Source organism: Spea bombifrons, chromosome 8 (assembly GCF_027358695.1).
Source record: "Spea bombifrons isolate aSpeBom1 chromosome 8, aSpeBom1.2.pri, whole genome shotgun sequence".
Classification (NCBI taxonomy): domain Eukaryota; kingdom Metazoa; phylum Chordata; class Amphibia; order Anura; family Pelobatidae; genus Spea; species Spea bombifrons.
Window position 1 is genome coordinate 22,170,678 of NC_071094.1, and position 19,958 is coordinate 22,190,635.

The following is a 19,958-nucleotide window of genomic DNA, read 5'->3' on the forward strand; positions in this document are numbered from 1 at the left end:
GAGACTGTAGGGGAGAGGTCGAGATCTCAAGAACGTTACGTGCCCTATTTGAAAAGTTGACGCTCAGCCTTGATGAGATCAGGAAAACTTTATTCAATTGGTCTGTAAAGTCTCACTATTTACAGGTTTGTTCACCTGACCTGAATATTCATGAGAACAATTATACCACAATAGACAGAGTTTGGACCTCTTAAGATCAATGCAAGTAAGAAAACGAATTTCAACTCTGAAAAATAAATAATTTTTGAAACAACTTTACTTTCTCAAGACATTTTTTTAATTTCCATTTAAAGTAGTCTCTACACGTACAAAAAAAAAAAAAAAAAAAAAAAAGCATGTTTTATATCCACATACACACAAAGTCACTCTCACCACTAGCTTTTTTGCGAGTACAAAGGTATTTGCATATATACATATATATTACTAAATGTGTCCAATCTCTTCCAGTTAACAAAGTTCAAGTAAGTAGAGCTAACCCCACTGTAGTTTCCTAAATTGACCTGATTCCTTTTTTTTTTTAATTGGCAAATTATTTATTAAATAATAAAAAAAAATCTATATGTACTATTAAATGTTGCAGAGCCAGCTCAGAACATCTTGCAGTAGAAGCTTTTGTCTCTTCATCATGCCTATTTAAGTTGGAAAGTTGGAACAGTGTATAAACTGCTAATAGGAGCAATCCAAGTGTAAATGTAAAAACTAGGGATTATTAATAGTAGTTTAAGTAAGAGATTGCAAAATGCCCGGAAAAAGGGAAATTAAATTTTACAACCGAGGCTTTCAAAGAATACTTTTAAACCGGATTCTAAATGAATTATCTTCAAGATGGCGTTAAAGCTGAATTAATTGAGGGTTTGATTCTATAAACAGCTGCTATCATCAATAATTCCTTGACAACAACAAAGAAGGTGAAAGAACTGCTTCCCGAAGGGTTTTAGTATTCAATCATACTAGCAATGATGTGTTCAACATTACATTTAGTTATTAATGGTTAATGTCAGAAGAGTAGGTAAAATTGCACCTTATAGATGGCATTAAACAATCCATCAGTTCCTAAAACACTGCTTTCTAAGAAGGTGTGTTTATATCATCAGATTGTATTAGCACAAGGCCAGGTGCTACTGGATCATGCATCCATCTTCTTTTTTTGCGATGCAGAGAGAAGTCTTTCAATTCATATCCAATCCAGCTGTAACTAGCGAGGTTAGTAGTTCAAACTCTCCAGCTTCATAAGTAACACAGTCTCTGACTCTGTAAAGTAAGGGGCCAATGAGTAAGTGTATAAAAAGTACAATGAATTCTGAATGAACTATGTGCACAAGAGAAGCTAGATGGGAGACTGTACAAAGTCAACAAAACAAAAAAAGCACTATGAAATGCTTATGATGAAATATGCAAGCTCTGTACAAAATGTTAACAGAAGCAAAGCCCATTCTCAATCCATGGTGACAGAATAGATGAACAATAGTTGCCTTTTCTATCAATTTTGTCTACGGCTCAGTCCTGGAATTAAAAGTACTGTGCTGTACTGAAAACGAGTAATATTTGGAAGAGTATATCATTACCCAAAGTCATACATACATACATTATATATACACACACACACACACACCACACAAAATAAGTGACAAATAAGTAATAAAGTAGTATTAACAGGTAATTGTTAATAATAAATGATGAGGCTGCTTACCTTTTTGTTCTTTCTTTCTCATGCATTTTCTGCAACAAAAGATGCAAAGGTAACCAACAGAATTGCAAAAAGATTATCCTATGGGCCCAATTACAGCCTAACACAAGATGTCTACCCAGGATATACATCACAACTTCTTCTGGCACCCTCACCCAGAAACACAAGTAGTAGTTAGAGATTAGATTTACTGATAAAACTTTACTGTAATATGGTTTTCAAATTAATCATGTTGAGAACGTCCTATCCCTAGTTCTTATAGTATACCCTGGACTTTATGTTTTCCAAAATAAGGATTACTTATTGACCACTGACCTCTGCACCATAAATGCCCAGACCACATGAAGGAAGGATATGCAGTCTGCAAGAATCCATATTATGAAGTAGTCATCTGGGGCCTGAAAGAGTAGACAGAAGAATTTTGACACTATGTCAAAAGGGAATGACAAGGTACCAGTACAGAGAGTAATACAAAAGTGGTTGTTGATGGGTGCATGGAAGCTGATCTGTTTTACTCACCAAAACCCAGAGAGGACGCTGCAAATCCCGGAGAAAGTGACATGAATTGGTAGTGACAGATGTAGCCCCAGCACACCAGACGTAGGAGAACAGCCAGGGTTTGTTAACCACATAAAGATTGACCGATACATTATCTTTTCGGTATGACCTTACATGAGAACCAAAAAAAAGAGTGGAGAGAAAAAATGAATTGGGTACATGAAGATGGAAATGAAAACAAACAGATCTGACATGAATGTGCAAAAGAGGTATATTTGCTTGAAATGGAACAAAAGCAGCCTCAGTGTAAATGAAGGGCAGTAACGGAGTCTGTCTGTGCGATGCAGACCCCCACCAGCTGACAGAGAATCATCCTCTCTGTCAGCCGGTGAGGGTCTGCATCACACAGACAGACTCCGTTACTGCCCTTCACTTACACTGAGGCTTCTATGAAGCTGCAGTGAAAGTGCCTGTCAGTAACGGAGCCGGGTAGAGAGGCAGAGTGATGTATGGGAGGGGGGAGGAGTCAGAGGGGTGTATGGGAGCCACCCTCCCATACACCACTCTGGCTCCTCCCCCTCCCATACGCCACTCTGCCCCTCTACCCGGCTCCCTGGCGTCTTGTCAGCAACGGAGGTTCACAGGAGGCAGAGTGGAGTATGGGAGGGGGGAGGAGGCAAAGTGATGTATGGGAGGGGGAGGAGGCAGAGTGGAGTATGGGAGGAGCCAGTGGTGTATGGGAGGAGGCAGAGTGGAGTATGGGAGGGGAGGAGCCAAAGTGACGTATGGGAGGGAAGGAGGCAGAGTGGTATATGGGAGGGGGAGGAGGCAAAGTGATGTATGGGAGGGGGAGGAGGCAAAGTGATGTATGGGAGGGGAGGAGCCAAAGTGATGAATGGGAGGGGAGGAGCCAAAGTGATGTATGGGAGGGGGAGGAGGCAGAGTGATGTATGGGAGGGGGAGGAGGCAGAGTGGTGTATAGGAGGGGGAGGAGGCAGAGTGGAGTATGAGAGGGGGGGGAGCCAGAGTGGTGTATGGGAGGGGAGGAGCCAAAGTGATGTATGGGAGGGGGGAGGAGGCAGAGTGGTGTATGGGAGGGGGGAGGAGGCAGAGTGGAGTATGAGAGGGGGGAGGAGCCAGAGTGGTGTATGGGAGGGGGAGGAGGCAGAGTGGTGTATGGGTGAGTTATAGTGGTGTATGGGGGGTATTATGAATTTCAGGACATATAGGGGGTATAAGGCATATCGATATTAGGCATATCAGGGGGTAAAAGGTATATCAGGGGGCTCAGTTGCATATCACTGGCATATAAGGAGTATAAGGCATATCAGGGGCACAGTGGAATCTGGCATATAAGAGGTATAAGGCATATATGGGGGCAGTTTGGTAAATAAAAAAATTTAAACAAGGCTTTTTTTCTCAGTTTTTATTAAATATGAAAAATAGTTAACATATGAATTAATATTTACTAATAACTTTGTATTAAAACCTAGTTTGAGAAACACTGTGTTTGGGTTCTTGTAGCTTTTATTATTATGTCAGTAAAATAAGAAGGTGAATAGAGAGAGGCCATTGCAATAAAGAGATGAAAGTGTAAATTGTAGGCTTTTTATTGCAATTTTTCTTCAATTTAAAATAATTTATTTTTTTATCCGATTAAATCGAAAAAATAAAAATCGGCCAACTAATCGATTATTAAAATAATCGTTAGTTGCAGCCCTAGCTTATAGTATTTATTTACGGCAGTGGGCACATGGTACTATACTGACTGGGAAAAAAATATGTTCATGGATGCAGTAGAAGGAGAAAAGGAAATGAGTTCTCACCGAATTTCATCCACACTCAGGGTTCTATATGACAGATTCACAAAATCAAAGGTTTCGTTTTTTGTTCTCTTCCTTCCATATATCTGACGGAAACCAGGAGCCTCTGCTATAACATTCTCTCGTTCCTCATCAGGAAGCCATAGTATCTAACAAAAAAAACAAAAGAACATTGTACTAATGAGGTTCTGTAAGCAGAGCAGGGACTGCTGGACATGAATGTGGCTCCATATTTAACAAACGGTAATAAACGGATTATACTAACTAGTTCTTGGCGAATTGTTGAGTTCAATATGGTCCTTAAAGTGATATTGACATAGCTCTCATTATGCGGATGCCCAGCAGGAGGTGGACGCAGATCAAAAAGGACTGAGATGTTCTCCTTCTCAGCTGCATTCAGCAGGTCATTCAAAGTAGGTATTTTTTGTCTCTTCACCTCTTGAATATCCAGGTCAGTCAGTGACCCCATTGTATTAAATGGGTTCCTCTAGAAAATTTGGACAGAAGTAGAGAAATATAATTGAACAATGACACAGAGCAAGCACAGGCATGGGCAAAGGCATGTTATGCATGCAGATGAAGACTCATGAAAAGGGGTTGTTACCTGCAAAAACCAGTTACCAGCATTTAACTTCTGGAGATCAGTCCATTCAAAATTGCTGCAGTTTTCTTTTGCTCTCTCTGGAAACACTTGTGCAACATCAGTGGTTCGCAGTAGGGTACTATCATGCATCAGGAAAGGAATTCCATCCCAACTAAAGCAACAGAAAATAAAAACTAGTCTGTGAAGGGCTAAGATATTTGTGTGACAAGACTATCAACAGGACAGGGCAGTCTCATCTCTTACCTCACCATGACATCAGTCTCAAACACTTTTGTTCCTAATGCCGCCATTTTGTCAAATGACATCATTGTATTTTCTGGAGCCAACTAGAAGAAAAAAAGTTACCTTTGTACTTCTCAGACTTCAAGATATTTCTTTTTATCAAGTAATTTCAGCTTCTAACTCACCATTGGAGCCCCACGATGGCCATTGAGTTTTGGTTTAGGAGGGAGTTTTGATGCTTCAATGATACAGGGGGATGAAATGAATAAAGGGGATACATACAAAGCACCAACGAGGATGACAAATGCCGCCAGTAGGAGATACTTTAGCACTGCAATAGGAAAAAGCAGGGGACATGATGGATGAAATGAAAATAAACTAGAATATGAAACCACAAAAAATAGGCTGTGCTAACTGTGCGTCTAATAAACATATTTCTAAAGGGGGCTAAGTGCAATCAACAGAATATTCTACCGATATCTTATAAAATAACAATGTTCCAGAGTACTCCTCATGTTTTGCCTCTATAAATAATGCTTAATGCTAAAAAAAAAAAAATTACTTAATTGTCCCAGTGTAATCCAAGCATCTGAACTGGACCCAGTGGTACCACATTTATACCATCATCTTGGAAGCATGCTACAGGGGTTGGATAATTATTATTGAAGCCTACAGAGGAACATTCTGCAGGGCACAGGTGATTGAGGCATAACAAATATAGTATTTTTTGTCTCAAATAAAAACATTCCCTTTAATTGTGAATGTGATTTACGTTCATTCAGTTCCGTTACTGCAGCACGCTAATAGATTGTATGCATGGATGAGCATAATCCTCTTCTCCTACTGTACAAGAATGTCTTAAATATATGGCAATTTTAAACGTTGTTGTAAATGTTTCCATCCCTCAGCTGTTATAGCACTACCGATTTTGGCAATGCTCTATTAATAAATGTAATGCAAAATACCCCACCAATATACCTTTATTGTTTACACTCCAAAAATAGCCAGCAAGGACCCAAGAAAAAGCAGACATCCCAATCACAGCTCCAATGTGTAAAAAGGGACTGGTTGACTAAAACGAAAACATAACATACAGTAGGTAAGAGACAAACTAGGAGAATGTTCTGTGTTCATAGGTAGAAGCAATGGAGCTTTTCTTAGTTGAATAACTTGCAAGAACATGCAAACCGTTTGCTATGTAAAAATGTGATATTAAATATCATTTTCCAGTTCAAGAGTAGCACATCAGGGTCTTTGTTCTAATGTCATTCTATAATAGCGCTCCTCCCTTACAGCACCAAAATTATACTGCGGGGCAATGCAGCCGCAGAAGAATGCTAACACAAAGGTCATATACTTGAGTGCGCTGTTTTTATCGTTACAAGATTATTCCTAAAAGCCTTAAACTAGGTTGGATTTGATACTAACTGATCGTGTTTTTGGAGGTTGCATGCAAATATAGTTGCTGGAACCATCCAAAGTATTCATAATAAACACCACTTAGTTAAGTCCAGAGTTGCAGTTTCTTTACTAGTTGGCAATGGACTGGAGTTACCACAACATTTAGCACTTATTATTATTATTATTATTATCTTTTATTTATATAGTGCCAACAGTTTACGCAACGCTTAATACAATACATAAAAGGTGTATGACAAGACAAGAATTGACACACTAAGACAAACCGATACACTAGGTGGAGAGAGACCTGCTTGCAAGCTTACAATCTTGAGGGAATGGGGTGACAAACATAAGGCATAGAGAAAGGGTGAGAGGTAGTGTGGTGATTGTATCGATGACAAGGAAGTTCTAGCAGCTAAGGTGCGGCTTCTCTGAAGAAGTGGGTTTTTAGATGTTTCTTGAATGTCGGAGGGAGGGTGAACGCTGAAGGTTCGGTGGAAGTAGATTCCAGAGATGGGGGCAGCCCAAGTGAAATCTTGTAGACAGGAAAAGGAAGAGGTAATAAGTGAGGAGAGCCTTAGCTCGTGGGAAGAACATAGGGATCGAGTAGGAGAGTATTTGCTAATGAGGTCAGAAATGTATGGAGGAACAGTATTATGGATGGCCTTTTATGTCAGTACAAGGATTTTAAATTTAATTCTAAAGGTAATTGGGAGCCAGTGGAGGGTTTCACAGAGCGGGGAAGCAGAAGAGGAAAGACGTGCAAGGAAGATAAGCCTAGCAGCGGCATTTAGGACAGACTGTAGAGGAGAGAGTCGAGACCCGAGACATTGGTGTGAAGAATACATTCAATAATTTGTATATCTGGTTAATTCACTTTCATATATGTAAAAAAAAAAAAAAATTATATATATATATATATATATATATATATATATATATATATATATATATATATATATATATATATATATATATATTTGTAGTGAAGCCATGATTAGAAAATGGTGAAGCAGACAAATACTCTGCATAAATTGTATTTGTTATACACCAAAAGAAACATGCAATTCTGTACACTGACCACAAGATGTCGCTCCTATTTAAAAACTGTGAGCGATGACAGCCATAAATAAACAGTTAAATATGCTATGCTTCGTGAACATTTGTAGAATATCTCAAAGCTTTTGTTTTTGAACCGAACTTTACAAGATTGGAGAGGGGAGAAAGCACTGTATTTTTTTTATCTCTAGTAACCTAGTTCCCTAGTAGTAAACATTTACCTTTCTCTTGAGACACATAAAAAGTAGAACATCTCATATCCTTTAGGATGTTTTTAATATGTGTAATTATTTTGGGTTGGTTTAAAAGGTTTATAACTACAGGAAGGCTTGCATCTGTTTGTTTTGTTAAAATGAGTTTCTTTAGTATGAAACATAAGATATTTGGACTTGTTCCATATAATAGATGTAGCTGGTTATGGTATGTTTACACTGCAGAGGCTTTATTTCTATGATTGTCACTATGTCTGAAATAAGAGGTCTCCCCTTCAAGACATTGAAGGGGGTATAAGCATGCACACAGCCTCTTCTCCCTACACAGCACTGCTAGACAAAAGGACAATTCTATCTTTTTCATACCTCACTTATTTCATAGAGAACAGCATTAAATAGGTAATGTTACTTTTAACAGGTTCTGCAGTTTGCAGCTTCATACATACCAAAAATTAAATATTCAAGAAAAGACGTGACGTGAAAAGTTGCATTTTGCTGTTGCTGCCGTGGCAGAAGAGATTTAATTTTGTTTCACAGATTTGGAGAAAGAACAAGAGGGAAACAAAGGGAGAAAGCGGGGGAGGAAAGAGAGGAAAGAAAGGGAAGAAAGTAAGAGAGGAAAGAGTTCATGTCATTTTAATATTAGTTGTAACATATTTAGGAAATACACCACACCCTTGTGCTACAGCGGTGTATTTACCTGGGGCACAGCCCTAGACCTAACCCAGGGCTGATGCCCTAGAAAAACACAGGTGTTAGCAGGCAATTTAAGGGTAAGTGAAACAGCTGCACAGGGATATCACAGTAACAGGGGTTACTAAAGCACTCTTAGCTTGCAGCACAGATGCCTGAAATACGAAATATGACCCAGCTTGTCCCTTTAATGACGCAGAAAGTTCAGTTGCACAATTCCAGAAGCCTAAACATCAGTCCAATAAAAAGCAGGAAAATGAAACAAAAGTATCACAAACAGAACAAGCTATAAACCAAATCAAACCAGAGCTTTACCCAGTTAAAGTAATCAAGTGGAAAGAGTACCAAATTAAACCAGGGGAGGACTGGCAGCGTTCAGTCCAGGGGAAAGGGCAGCAAAAAGGCCCATTAATAAATCAGCCCAAAGAAAGAGCTCATTGTGACCATCCGGCTCTGACTAGCTAAGAAACAAAAGGTCATATAAAGAAATAACACTTCATAAATTAAAGCAACCATTAAAAAAAAATGAATATTAAAATCTGAAATCTGTATCCAATTGTGAATATGGGAGAGGGAAAGGAGAGACACATGCGCATACACACACTTTGAAATTGTTTCTGGTTTAATGGCTACTTACATTAAAAAAAAAAAAAAACTGCTGTCCCGGTTACTTTGTTGTATTTAGAACCTTTTGTATCCTACAGTAGGACTACTGAATGGGCTTCTCAGAAGTAATTATTTACCCAGGCTAACATATATATTATTTTGTTCAGGACAAGTTATATTTTGTTTCATAGATCCCTAGTTTAAGACGTACATGCTAAAGGGCTAAATAAACAAAAATGAAAGTAAATCTGTAAAACTGTAACCCACTTTTGGAACTAACAGGATTGTAAGCTTGCGAGCAGGGCTCTCTACACCTAATGTATCGGTTTGTCTTAGTCCAATGATGGCGAACCTATGACACGCGTGTCAGTGCTGACACGCGTAGCCATTTGGGGTGACACGCGCAGGATTTCATGCGATTCATCCTCGGCTCCTGCACGGCCGCCGAGGATGAAAGAATATGTGCTGGAAGAACGGGGGGGGGGGGGGGCGGGACGTGCAGTAGCGTACCTAGCGGGGGGGGGGCGGTCCGCACCGGGTGCCGCTCATCAGGGGGGTGCCAACTTGCCGGCACCCGGCACCCCTCCAGAGACGGACAGTAATGTCCGCCGCTGGAGGAGCAGGCTCGCAAGGGAGCGGTATCGGAGGTCTTTAACAGACCACCGGCTCCCTTGAGTGATTTTAAGCCGGTTCAAGGATCTCCCTTGAACCCGGCTTAAAATCACTCAAGGGAGCCGGAGGTCTGTTAAAGACCTCCGATACCGCTCCCTTGCGATCCGCGCGGCAACAGCTGTTGTGCGCCGGGGTTTGTTGTCAGATCCCGGCGCACAACACTGAAGCCGCGCCCACCGCTGCCCGTGCCCTCTGAACCCCGTGCCCTCGGAAGAAGACAGAAGAACTGAAGAAGAAGAGGAGCGAAGAGCAGGAAAAGGAGCTGTAAGGAGAAAAGAGGAAAGGTAGGGAAGCATACAGTGAGAGTGGATTGGTGTATGTGTGTGGATTGGTGTATGCGTGTGGATTGGTGTATGCGTGTGGATTGGTGTATGCGTGTGGATTGGTGTATGCGTGTGGATTGGTGTATGCGTGTGGATTGGTGTATGCGTGTGGATTGGTGTATGCGTGTGGATTGGTGTATGCGTGTGGATTGGTGTATGCGTGTGGATTGGTATATGCGTGTGGATTGGTATGTGTGTGTGTGGATTGGTGTATGTGTGTGGATTGGTGTATGTGTGGATTGGTGTATGCGTGTGGATTGGTGTATGCGTGTGGATTGGTGTATGCGTGTGGATTGGTGTATGCGTGTGGATTGGTATGTGTGTGTGTGGATTGGTGTATGTGTGTGGATTGGTGTATGTGTGTGGATTAGTATATGTGTGTGGATTGGTATATGCGGATTGGTAAGTGTGTGAGAGTGATGGGTGTTATGCTGTACCATTTCCAATGTCTTTTTCATGATCTAATTATGCTCTAAAGTACATCATAACTCCCATCACTCTATACTGTTCCATACAGTGGCAGAGCTGGGAGACAGAGGCCTTGCACCCCCACCGCAGGACTCCTGAAAGGTAAGTAGTTACTAAGCAGGTATGTTAAATAATTTGTTTTTGGTTTATTAAATACAATTATATATTGCAATTATACATTTTTGTAGTTTAAACTATAAATTGCGCAAAATTATGTTTTTTTGTCGAAGTGACACACCACGCGAGTTATGCTCGATTTTTTGCCGATTTTTGACACACCACGCCAAAAAGGTTGCCCATCGCTGTCTTAGTCTGTCAGTTCTTGTCATACCCCTTGAATATATGTATTGTATTAAGCGCTGTATAAACTGTTGGCGCTATATAAATAAAAGATAATAATCAGCCTCCTCGTCACTCCTCGTCCTCGTCATTATGCTAAGAGTAATATGACTTGTAGTCCACAAAACCGTAAAGTCCAACTTGTTTAATTCAAAAAGTGTTTTGTTTGTTTTTTTGGAAATTTCTTTAACTCAAACTTTCTTTGATACATTAATTTCATAAATAATGTATAAAACCAGAAAACGCCCCAACATGGTAATAAGTAACGGGTAGTAATAAGCATGTATAGCAGAGTAGGGTTATAGCAGGTCACATCACCTCTCACACAACCCGGTATGATGCCAATGTATATATTAACTCTTCCAATTTAGCACACTTATATATTAACTATTTGATTCAAATAATGGCACTTGTATATAATCAGCTTGCGTGTAATACAGTACCTGTACAGGCAAATTTAGCTCTCTAAGCACCATGATACTAACCCCATAAGTATAAGCGCTAATCACCATTTGTTAACCTATTATAACCAGCCCTTAATGTAACTGCAATGCATTTACCTGAGTGTTAAAGTTACGGAGATAAAATGCTTATAGCCGTCCATATTACACAGCAGTCTCCTAGGGTCAGCAGCCCTGTGCCGTGCTTCTGATCACCCTTCAATCATATATGACTCCCCTGCGCTATGCACTAATCACTGCAGGGATTTTACACAGTCCATAAGAGTTTCCAATCGGTGGCTAGCATAGTTTTAATTTTTGGTAAACCATTTAATAATTTAATGGTTTTCATAATGATGATATACAATGTTCATAATTCAAGATTAAAAAGAAAAAAAAGGCAATAAAATAGAGGTACAATTAAAACCAAAAAGAATACACAGTATGGCGTCTTTTTTTGATATTAGCTACTCAAACAAATTAACATATTAGCTACTCAAACAAATTAACATATCAACTGCACATAGATAATCCGGTCACCATCGCCTCAGGTATAAATATATTCTGAAAAAAAAGGGGGAAGGAAAAAGCGGGTAAGTCCGGCTGAAAGCAAGGAAGGGGAGCAAACATTGGCCGAGCCCAGCCGAACTGCATCTAAAGGTCGCATGAGGCCCCAGGGTCGGCAGTCTTTCTCAGGAGTGATTTGACTTCTGCAGATGAGAAGAAGTCCGACCAGCTAAGCTATGTTGCCATGTAAGATATCATCTGATTCGATGCAGGCCTCATCGGTTCCTCCATTACCCAAACCTCCTCTATAGGAAGAAACCACCAGGTTCTTCAAGTATAAATGGTTCATACAATTAGCTGCATTCGGCAAGTTGTTTGGTTGGCAAACACTTGTATGTGGCTATGGCTCGAGGAGTGCAATGGAGGAGCATCTGCACTCAGGAGCACCTGAGTAAAAGGTGGAGGCCATTAAACTACTATGCTTATAGTTATATACACTCCTACCAAATATGGATGAAGGAAACCTCACTTTCTTCGCACTCCCAGCTAGAAGGGTCACAATCCAGCATCAGTCTCGCTAATTGAGTTGAGCCCCCTGTTTTTAAGGACTTTACAGGCATTTTTCTGAATTTGGGAGGCAAAGGAGCCTGCCACAAAATACTGTACAAATCTTCGTCCAATGAGAAGTCTAGTGAAGAAGCTTTGGCGAAAATTGCGTTGACCTTAGAACCTATAAACGTAAAAGAGGAGCTAAGGAGAATCCAGGAAGAAACAACATTGTCTCGAACAGACCTGCTGGGATGTTTGGAAACGGCACTGTTTTTGTAGGGACAGATATTATCTTTTATAGTAAATCTCTGAAAACTCAGAGTTTTCTTTATAAAATTCCTTACGTCCTCAATTCTACCACCTGGCATCAATACTAGACAGAACCTCACATTGACTCACTGGGATACTATACTGTATTGGCCCGATTATAAGCCGCACTTTTCCCACCTAATTTAAGTCTTTAAAGTGGGGGTGTGGCCCATAATCGGAGTTTAGCAAAGGGTTGCGCAGTTCGTATCGCAGGTGTTTTGTCTTTTTTTCTACATTAAGCCCTGCTGCAGGTAAGCAACAAGGTTAGGATCCAGATCCCCGCAGCGCCGCAGGGACCTGTATCCTCCTGTCAGTGCGGCCTATAATTGGGCCAATATGGTAATTATTGGTAATTTTAAGGGTTTATACACCAAAGGGATTTTTTTTCTGCATGAAAATATAAAAAGCACCACTAATCACATTTCACGTATCATATATTCGCCAATAGTTCATTCAATAGATTTTCCAGTAATAACTTCTGCGATTTACCTACGAATGGAGGGGGCAGATATTCTTCCAATAAGCCGCTATATAGAACAAAAATGGGTCTATTTGGATGCAAAGCTGTCCCAAATCAAATAACCTCTCACTGGTAGGTTAAGTTGTATATTTCTAATTCTCTCTAGCCCAGAAGGCCAGTGTCCCTGAACCACATCGGATAGAGGAAGCAGCCCCCCATGGACATGACCCCACTGATGCAGACAGGCAAAGCCCCACAATGGAAATTTAGCACTTGGCCTCCCTGACCATCAAGGAAGTCTGGGTTGTCAGACAATGTTAAGACCTATGTGTACATACCACATGTAGACTGAAGTACCATATTCCTTATTCTCTTAAGCACAGCATAAAATAACCGGCACACTTACAGGAAATTACGGTACAGGATCAGCAGTTTGGCATGTGAAGGGTTAGTTATACTAAAAAATGAAATTGGATTTACCTGCAATGAGATGGAAACAGCATCCCATTCTTCTTTCCACTTTAGATCCAAAAAAACTATTAGCAAAATGACAATTGCAGCACAGAGACATACGAGAACCTGTTCAAAGGGCAAAGACATCAGGTCAGTTCAGCTTCGAGAAAGAAACTTGACAAGAAAAAGTAAAGAAACAAAAGTAAAGATTTTATTGAAACATGAAAAGAAATAATGTCATATATACTTATCTTACCTTATGCAGACAGTGCAACTTGAGAGGTTGGGCACAGGCCACAAGGCACATTGAAGTCATCTATAGCATTCCAGCCAGAAGAGAAAAATGGGAAATAAATGATAGCCATTTACACAGTTTCCTTTATAGCCAGCAGATGGCGATGTCACACATGATAAAACATTTAACCTGTGTGTTTTACTTTGATAATTAGAAATACTTTTAACTTGATAAAGGGAAGACACTCAAAAGCTTATCATTCCAAAGCACTGTTGGTCAAATAAAAAAGGTAATTTTTGGCATCTGTAGAACACCGTTCACATTTACAAAAATCACATTGGAATATCAGAAATTTTTTTGCGAAATATTTTACACAACAAATAACACTACCAATAGTCCATGTGATATCACCAAACCCAAATTCATAGCAGTCAGGTTCTATCACCAACACAGTCCCCTCCAGCACACAACCATTCCCCAATCAAAAATCCTACCAGTAGTATGGAGCAGTATGTCAGCAGGACAGCCGTTACTGTGACCAGGACAACAAACCAGTCCACCCAAAAGCCTCGCGACTTGAATATATACCTGCAGGAACAACATTTATGATGGTTTCATCATTAAAAAGGCTTGGGAAGATGAAGTACTTAAAAAAAACAATGGTATGACAAAAAAGCAGCGTGCAATACTCACTCATTAAAGTTATGCATGTCATTTTCTATGATCAGGGTGATATACATCCAAATCAAGGTAAAAATGAAAATACAGAGGATCAGGAGAACCCAGATGCACTCACACTGCAATACAAGAAAGAGTCTTAGAAATCAGTCATTCTAACCAATTAACATATTATACTAGTACCCAACCGTGGAAGACATCAATTGTGGGTTGTTTTTTTACATAAGCACAAAACTCATGATGAACGCTACTTTAAGCTGATTGAATTTTAGAATCACATTATCTTAAATACAAACATTCAGTATAAGGTGTTTAATTGCAGTTAGTAATACCCAACAAAAAGGACCATGTCCATAACGATTTAATTGTCCCTGGATTTCTATGGCATGTAAGCGTATTTTCGTTTGGTGCTCCAACAATGACCACACAAGCACTCAATACGTTTCCAGCGAGGATTAGCCATCATGTCCAGAGAAGATATCATTTAAGTATTAAGATCCTATTTATCTAATTTATAGATTGGAACATGTTTGTATAACGGAAAGACAAACAGGTAACAGAAGGGATGAGTTTCATTGGGTTAAAATTCAATGCAGTCACACTGATTAAGCTCCGTAGTAAGAAATATAACCATGAAAAAATAGATAGGACTCGTCAAACTTGGGGTACCTTGACGTAGTGGTGGGCTAAGCAATATACGGCTATATATATTTGATTGTGTATTCGCTAGGTATGCACAAGCCTTTAACTTCAAGTATAAAACCATTGTTGAATTAGTACGGTTGTGAGCCAGTGGATTTATATCCTCCTTGTTACTCTTAACTGGCAAGCAAAACATGTGATAAAGTAAACCTAGGCAGACATGCATAAAAGAAGCAAAAATAAAATAAAAAACTCTTTACAGGAATCTTAAATAATAATGTATGCCTTTAATAGCAGACATTTGCAATCCAGAAAGCAAACATTCAAATAATTATCAGCCATTGTACTGTAACCAAAATTTGTATGATCCACTAAAATTGATTACAGGCTTCCACAATAAAAATAAGTAAACAGGCATATACAGCCAACATAAATTATAATTTTTTTTTTTTAAAACAACTAGTGACACTAATAATAATAAGAAACACTTTAAGATACATGGGTAAACATGCACTCATAACATGCAGAGAATAGCCCATTCACTCAGAAAACCAAACCAAGACACACACCAATCATAGTCTCAGCCGGACAGAGGCTCAGTGGAAAAAATTGAAATAAACCAGACCTTGATAGAGATAGATATAGATATATATATAAACTGTAATACTAACTCACCGTACTTCTTCGTTTTTCATTCTTGTGTCTACTGCACTCACAGCTATGAAACCACCAAATGCTACGACAGCAGCATTTCCCAAAACCGGCCCATGACATCGTGGAGCACAATGAAAAGCAACGTCGAGGAAATTAGCTAGAAGGCACGTACATTAAAAAGATTAAATACACATTTACATATATATATATATATAAGGTGTAATCAACATCAGTTCAAACAGTCACTGGAGAATTATAAGTAATCTCTATTACCTATACCTCTTTGGCATGACATGCAACAAATTTCCGCTTTCATATATTTTACAGAACAAGTCAGACCAGATTGGGAGGGACTAGAAAGACTACATGTCAATCACACCTTGAGAAGCCCCTGTTGGGTTTGCATATTCTGACATTGTGAGGGGGGGGAGAACTCATCCACATGTGTTTCTCTTACAGATCATTAGTCCCTAATTTTAGACCTTGATCAAAGAAGGTAGATAAAAGTAATGAGAAATTGGTGTTGGTGGGTCTGAGGCTGGGGGGGGGGGGCTAAGTATTACTCATTTGTAACGTAAACATTGTACACACAAAGTATTTTTCCTTGAATGATGGCGGTGGCATCATCAGTCACGAATGGGATGTGAACTTTGAAAATGTTCTAAGCATGTTAACGTTACTGTACGTGGATTCATAAAGCTGGCAGCTTATATAAAGGTAATATTAATATGAAATAATTAAGTCCAGTAGACCAAGCAACAATATGGAATTCAAAATAATTCCCACGACATACTAAAACGAACACGCTTGTAGATTTTTGTGATGTTTGCGGTTTATAAGGTTATTTATATAGTATTCAAGATAAAGTTTTGGGAGATGTGAGTCATCAAAGAGAGCTGTTAAAAGTATTAAAGGTGTGTGTGGAAGCCTTTTATACATGATCCACCCATTTGAAGTAGATTGGAAGCCTTAGGTCAAATGTCTACATCTTTCACACACAAAAAAAAATGGAAACTGCAAGCGAAGGTGGCATTTGTGGTATCTATCTTCTTTTACTTTGACCTTGGAATTCTTGATAGAGAACAGCAAATTGTATGTTTGCATCATTCAAATGATCATTTTAATCACTTTTCTATTAAGTTAGATACCAATCAAAATGATATTTTTATACTATTTGGTATAAAAAAAGCAAAGCATTTCAGGTATCCACCACCTAAAATCAGACTGTTATAGGAGTGTTGCAATATAGTGTGACATCATTTATCAATAAAATCTTGATTGCTTTGCTACTATTAGAGCACGGGCACACAAAGCCAGTCCTTGAGGGCTGCAAACAGGCCACAATTCATGGAAATCCCAGCTTGAGCAAAAGGGTTTAGGATTTAGACTGCTTAGTTTGAGGAAAAAAATAAAATAATAATAATAATAGAAGTCTCTAATCCTACATCCCTTTTCGCTGTGCAGTGGCCAATGTATTGCAAACCTCCCAAAATTCAGTAATAAAGGACAACTATAAGTAGAGCTGGGCACTTTTTTGTAAAATTGTCCTACATACCTAGCAGACAGGCTCTCTTATCAGCAAGGTGTCCTCATCTATCATCCTGGCAATGTCAATCAACAGCTACTTACTTAAACTTGCTTATGACATTTTTGGGCTCTTTTAAATTCTGCCCCAAGCATTTGTAGGTTTCGAAAACATTTCAAACACCTGCAAATTGTCTAAAAAAATATTTAAACATTGAAAAAGCCCCTGGGCTATTTCAGAGGACTCCCATACTTTGTACTGCTTACCCGAACCTAACAATTATAGTTTCACTTGTTGTGACTGGTATTGCATGTCTCTGTACAAGTAAATATGATACATAACGCTGTCATTATGTTATGGACTAGCTCTAGAAAAAATGTATGGGAATGACTAATATATTTAAACAAAAATAGGAATTGCAAAAGTAGTCTGTTCCCAAATTTCACATTTTTTTATATATTTATAATGTACCCAATTTTGGATGATAGTTACCTTACAGCATTTATAATTCATTCTAAATTGTAAATTTGCGAGCAGAGCACTCTTTACCTGATGTATCATTTTGAATATTTGTATATCGTAAGAAGCGTGTAAATTGTTGGCGTTATATAAATAAAAGAAATAATACTAATTATTAGCTGTAATCGCTACACCTACTTTACTCCTAGAGTATCTAGTATTTTTATTGCTACTATTCAAGGATTAAGTAAAACAAAAGTAAGTGCTGAACATCATCCAGTGCTACCATTAGCAACTGTCTAATTACTCCACATTTACCAATTTCAATTAGTCCACATTTACCATTTCCCCCCAGATTTTACTTATAAGTCTAAGAGTTGCAGCTCAGTAACTCCTGGCACAAGGTAAGTAATGGGAGCACCGACTATCTATGTGTAGCATGATAAAGCTTGGAGCATTTAAAAAGAGGAATTGGAATTAAAAAGGTGATATGGGTTAAATTGGCAATTTACAAATCGATGTAACTACTAATTAAGAGCAATTTACCAAAATAATTCTGAAAACACCGATATTTGTAATCTGTAAAATAAGAACAATCCGAAATCTCCCTCAAAACGTAACCAAAAACCCATACTGAGCTACTGAAATGAAAATAATTAATATCCTCCTAACTCACTCAGCACATCCCAGCAGGTCGATTGGCAAACAGTCCCGAGACAGCACAATCATCCCCAAGTCGCGCCGCATTTCTACACTACTTAACTGCATCGTTACTCGCATATCGCGACATCACTTATGGCATCATCATTCACAACACTCCGATCACCGCAATAAGTGAAAACGAAAAGCTAATCCACCACGCTGTGCTCCTTAAACCAGGGTGGAGTAAAGTAAAGCAGTTCTCTACTTTGTGTCCAGGACCCTACCTGTGATGGATCCTCCGGCCCTGGTAACTTAGCAAAGTCCAGGTCCTTCTACGTAAAGTAGTATTTCCCTCCTCTACCTATACGTTCCCATCATTATAACACCCGCACTTCTCTGCCACCTCCACAGTTTCCCTCCTATTCACAATGATGTGCTTCTTTCATCCTTGTGTTGACCCGGGGCGAAATAAAACCAATCCAGCGCCGCCTAGTGGTCTATTGTTAGTATTACCAAGCAAACCAAGGAAAGGGGAATGTTGGGATGAGTAAAAACCTGGAGCTTTTATTTTTTATTTACTTGTAAAACTTTGACATACATAATTATTTATTTGAACAGCAAACACAAATGAATAAGATACAAAAGCTGATCTGGTTCTTAGCTTCAGGCTTGCCTTTCTCATACTGTATAAGTAGAGCAAGTCCCTTTAAACTGTACAATCTGTTCTGGTGAATCAGTGCACATTTCAAAGTAGATTAGATCTTATCTTCATTACTTGTGAATTTTACAAGTATGCTTAGTTTTTAACATTTAAAAAATGGCAAATTATTTTTGTTTATAAATTTCACTTACAATCCTGAAAAGTTGATTTAACTCTTTCAATAATATCATATGTAAAATAATGTAGTTATGATAAATATTAACAAGCCTGGCCTTGTGAACTCAGAATAAGAGGAGCAGCAGTTTTGTTCACCTATAAATCAAGTTGTAATATCTTCAACGTTTCATGAAGTATGCCCATTTTAAACCTCTGCACAATACATTGACAATGTATTATTAATGGGTCGCTTTAGCCATTAATGCACTTTAATGTAAATGATAACTGTTGTCCCTTTACATTTTTGTGGTGTTGCCCTTGCAAATGTGTGGACGGAATCCCCCCATATTTATGATGTGTTTGGCCAACTATTTCATTTTAACAGTGGTTAATAAATGGTTTGCAATTCAACCCCCTGACTAATCCCCAAATAATGATCATGGATTCCAGGCTGGGACCACTAAAAAAAACATATATAAAAAATATATTACTTTTCAGTTTCCTCTTCATCAGCCATATATAGCATATAATAAGATGTTTTTTCTTGTATAGCTTGAGTAACATTTTCCCATGTTAAAAGACAACTATTTGGCATTGCTTAAAAATGTATTGGAAAGAACCTAATCGAATATATTCCCTAATAATATTTTTGCTTCACTTGATTTGTGTAGAATTGTTTTGTACATGTGGCACTGCATTATTTATTTACATGTTTTGTTTCTAATCTATCCAGGCTGCACACATGTGCACCGTGCTGGGAGGTTTGTTCTACAGCTCCCAGTGTGCATCATTCAGACGGTGGAGCCGGAAGGACACTGAGGTCCCTTTGAGCTGTAGTCACAGGCTTTTGTAGCATTCAGAAGGACTCGTTGCTTAAAAAATGAATGAAAAGGCAAGCTTGTGAAGCGTATGAACATCACCATAGCAACCTCAGATTCTGGGGTCAGATTTCTTATGAAAGTACAAAGTGACCCGATTGGC

The 19,958-nt window shown here is 38.9% G+C and overlaps 1 protein-coding gene across 5 annotated transcripts; it reads right to left on the reverse strand.

The window, feature by feature from the left end:
- Positions 1-1,139: 1,139 nt before the first annotated feature.
- On the reverse strand, positions 1,140-18,569 carry GDPD2 (glycerophosphodiester phosphodiesterase domain containing 2). Of its 5 annotated transcripts, none has more exons than XM_053473642.1 (16): positions 18,445-18,569; positions 15,556-15,691; positions 14,254-14,357; positions 14,055-14,148; positions 13,582-13,641; positions 13,353-13,451; positions 5,813-5,906; positions 5,020-5,165; positions 4,856-4,938; positions 4,613-4,763; positions 4,274-4,495; positions 4,012-4,157; positions 2,207-2,354; positions 2,003-2,085; positions 1,691-1,719; positions 1,140-1,251 (listed from the first exon to the last, which is right to left on the reverse strand). In XM_053473642.1, exons 2-16 carry the CDS (start codon positions 15,652-15,654, stop codon positions 1,205-1,207), a joined length of 1,605 nt encoding a protein of 534 aa, XP_053329617.1. In that variant the 5' UTR covers positions 15,655-15,691; positions 18,445-18,569; the 3' UTR covers positions 1,140-1,204. The 5 variants fall into 5 exon arrangements, with proteins under 5 accessions (XP_053329617.1, XP_053329621.1, XP_053329622.1 ...); XM_053473646.1 differs by lacking the exon at positions 18,445-18,569 and adding an exon at positions 18,282-18,299; XM_053473647.1 differs by lacking the exon at positions 18,445-18,569 and adding an exon at positions 18,195-18,212.
- Positions 18,570-19,958: the final 1,389 nt, after the last annotated feature.

Bases quoted from the DNA above. Each gene is read 5' to 3' on its own strand.
- GDPD2 (XM_053473642.1), bottom strand. From the start codon at position 15,654: ATGTCATGGGCCGGTTTTGGGAAATGCTGCTGTCGTAGCATTTGGTGG. The intron at 14,358-15,555 runs GTGAGTTAGTAT...CTTGTATTGCAG, and splicing joins ATGAAAAACGAAGAAGTACG to TGTGAGTGCATCTGGGTTCT. The intron at 4,158-4,273 runs GTTAGTATAATC...TTTTTTTGTTAG, and splicing joins CAACAATTCGCCAAGAACTA to ATACTATGGCTTCCTGATGA.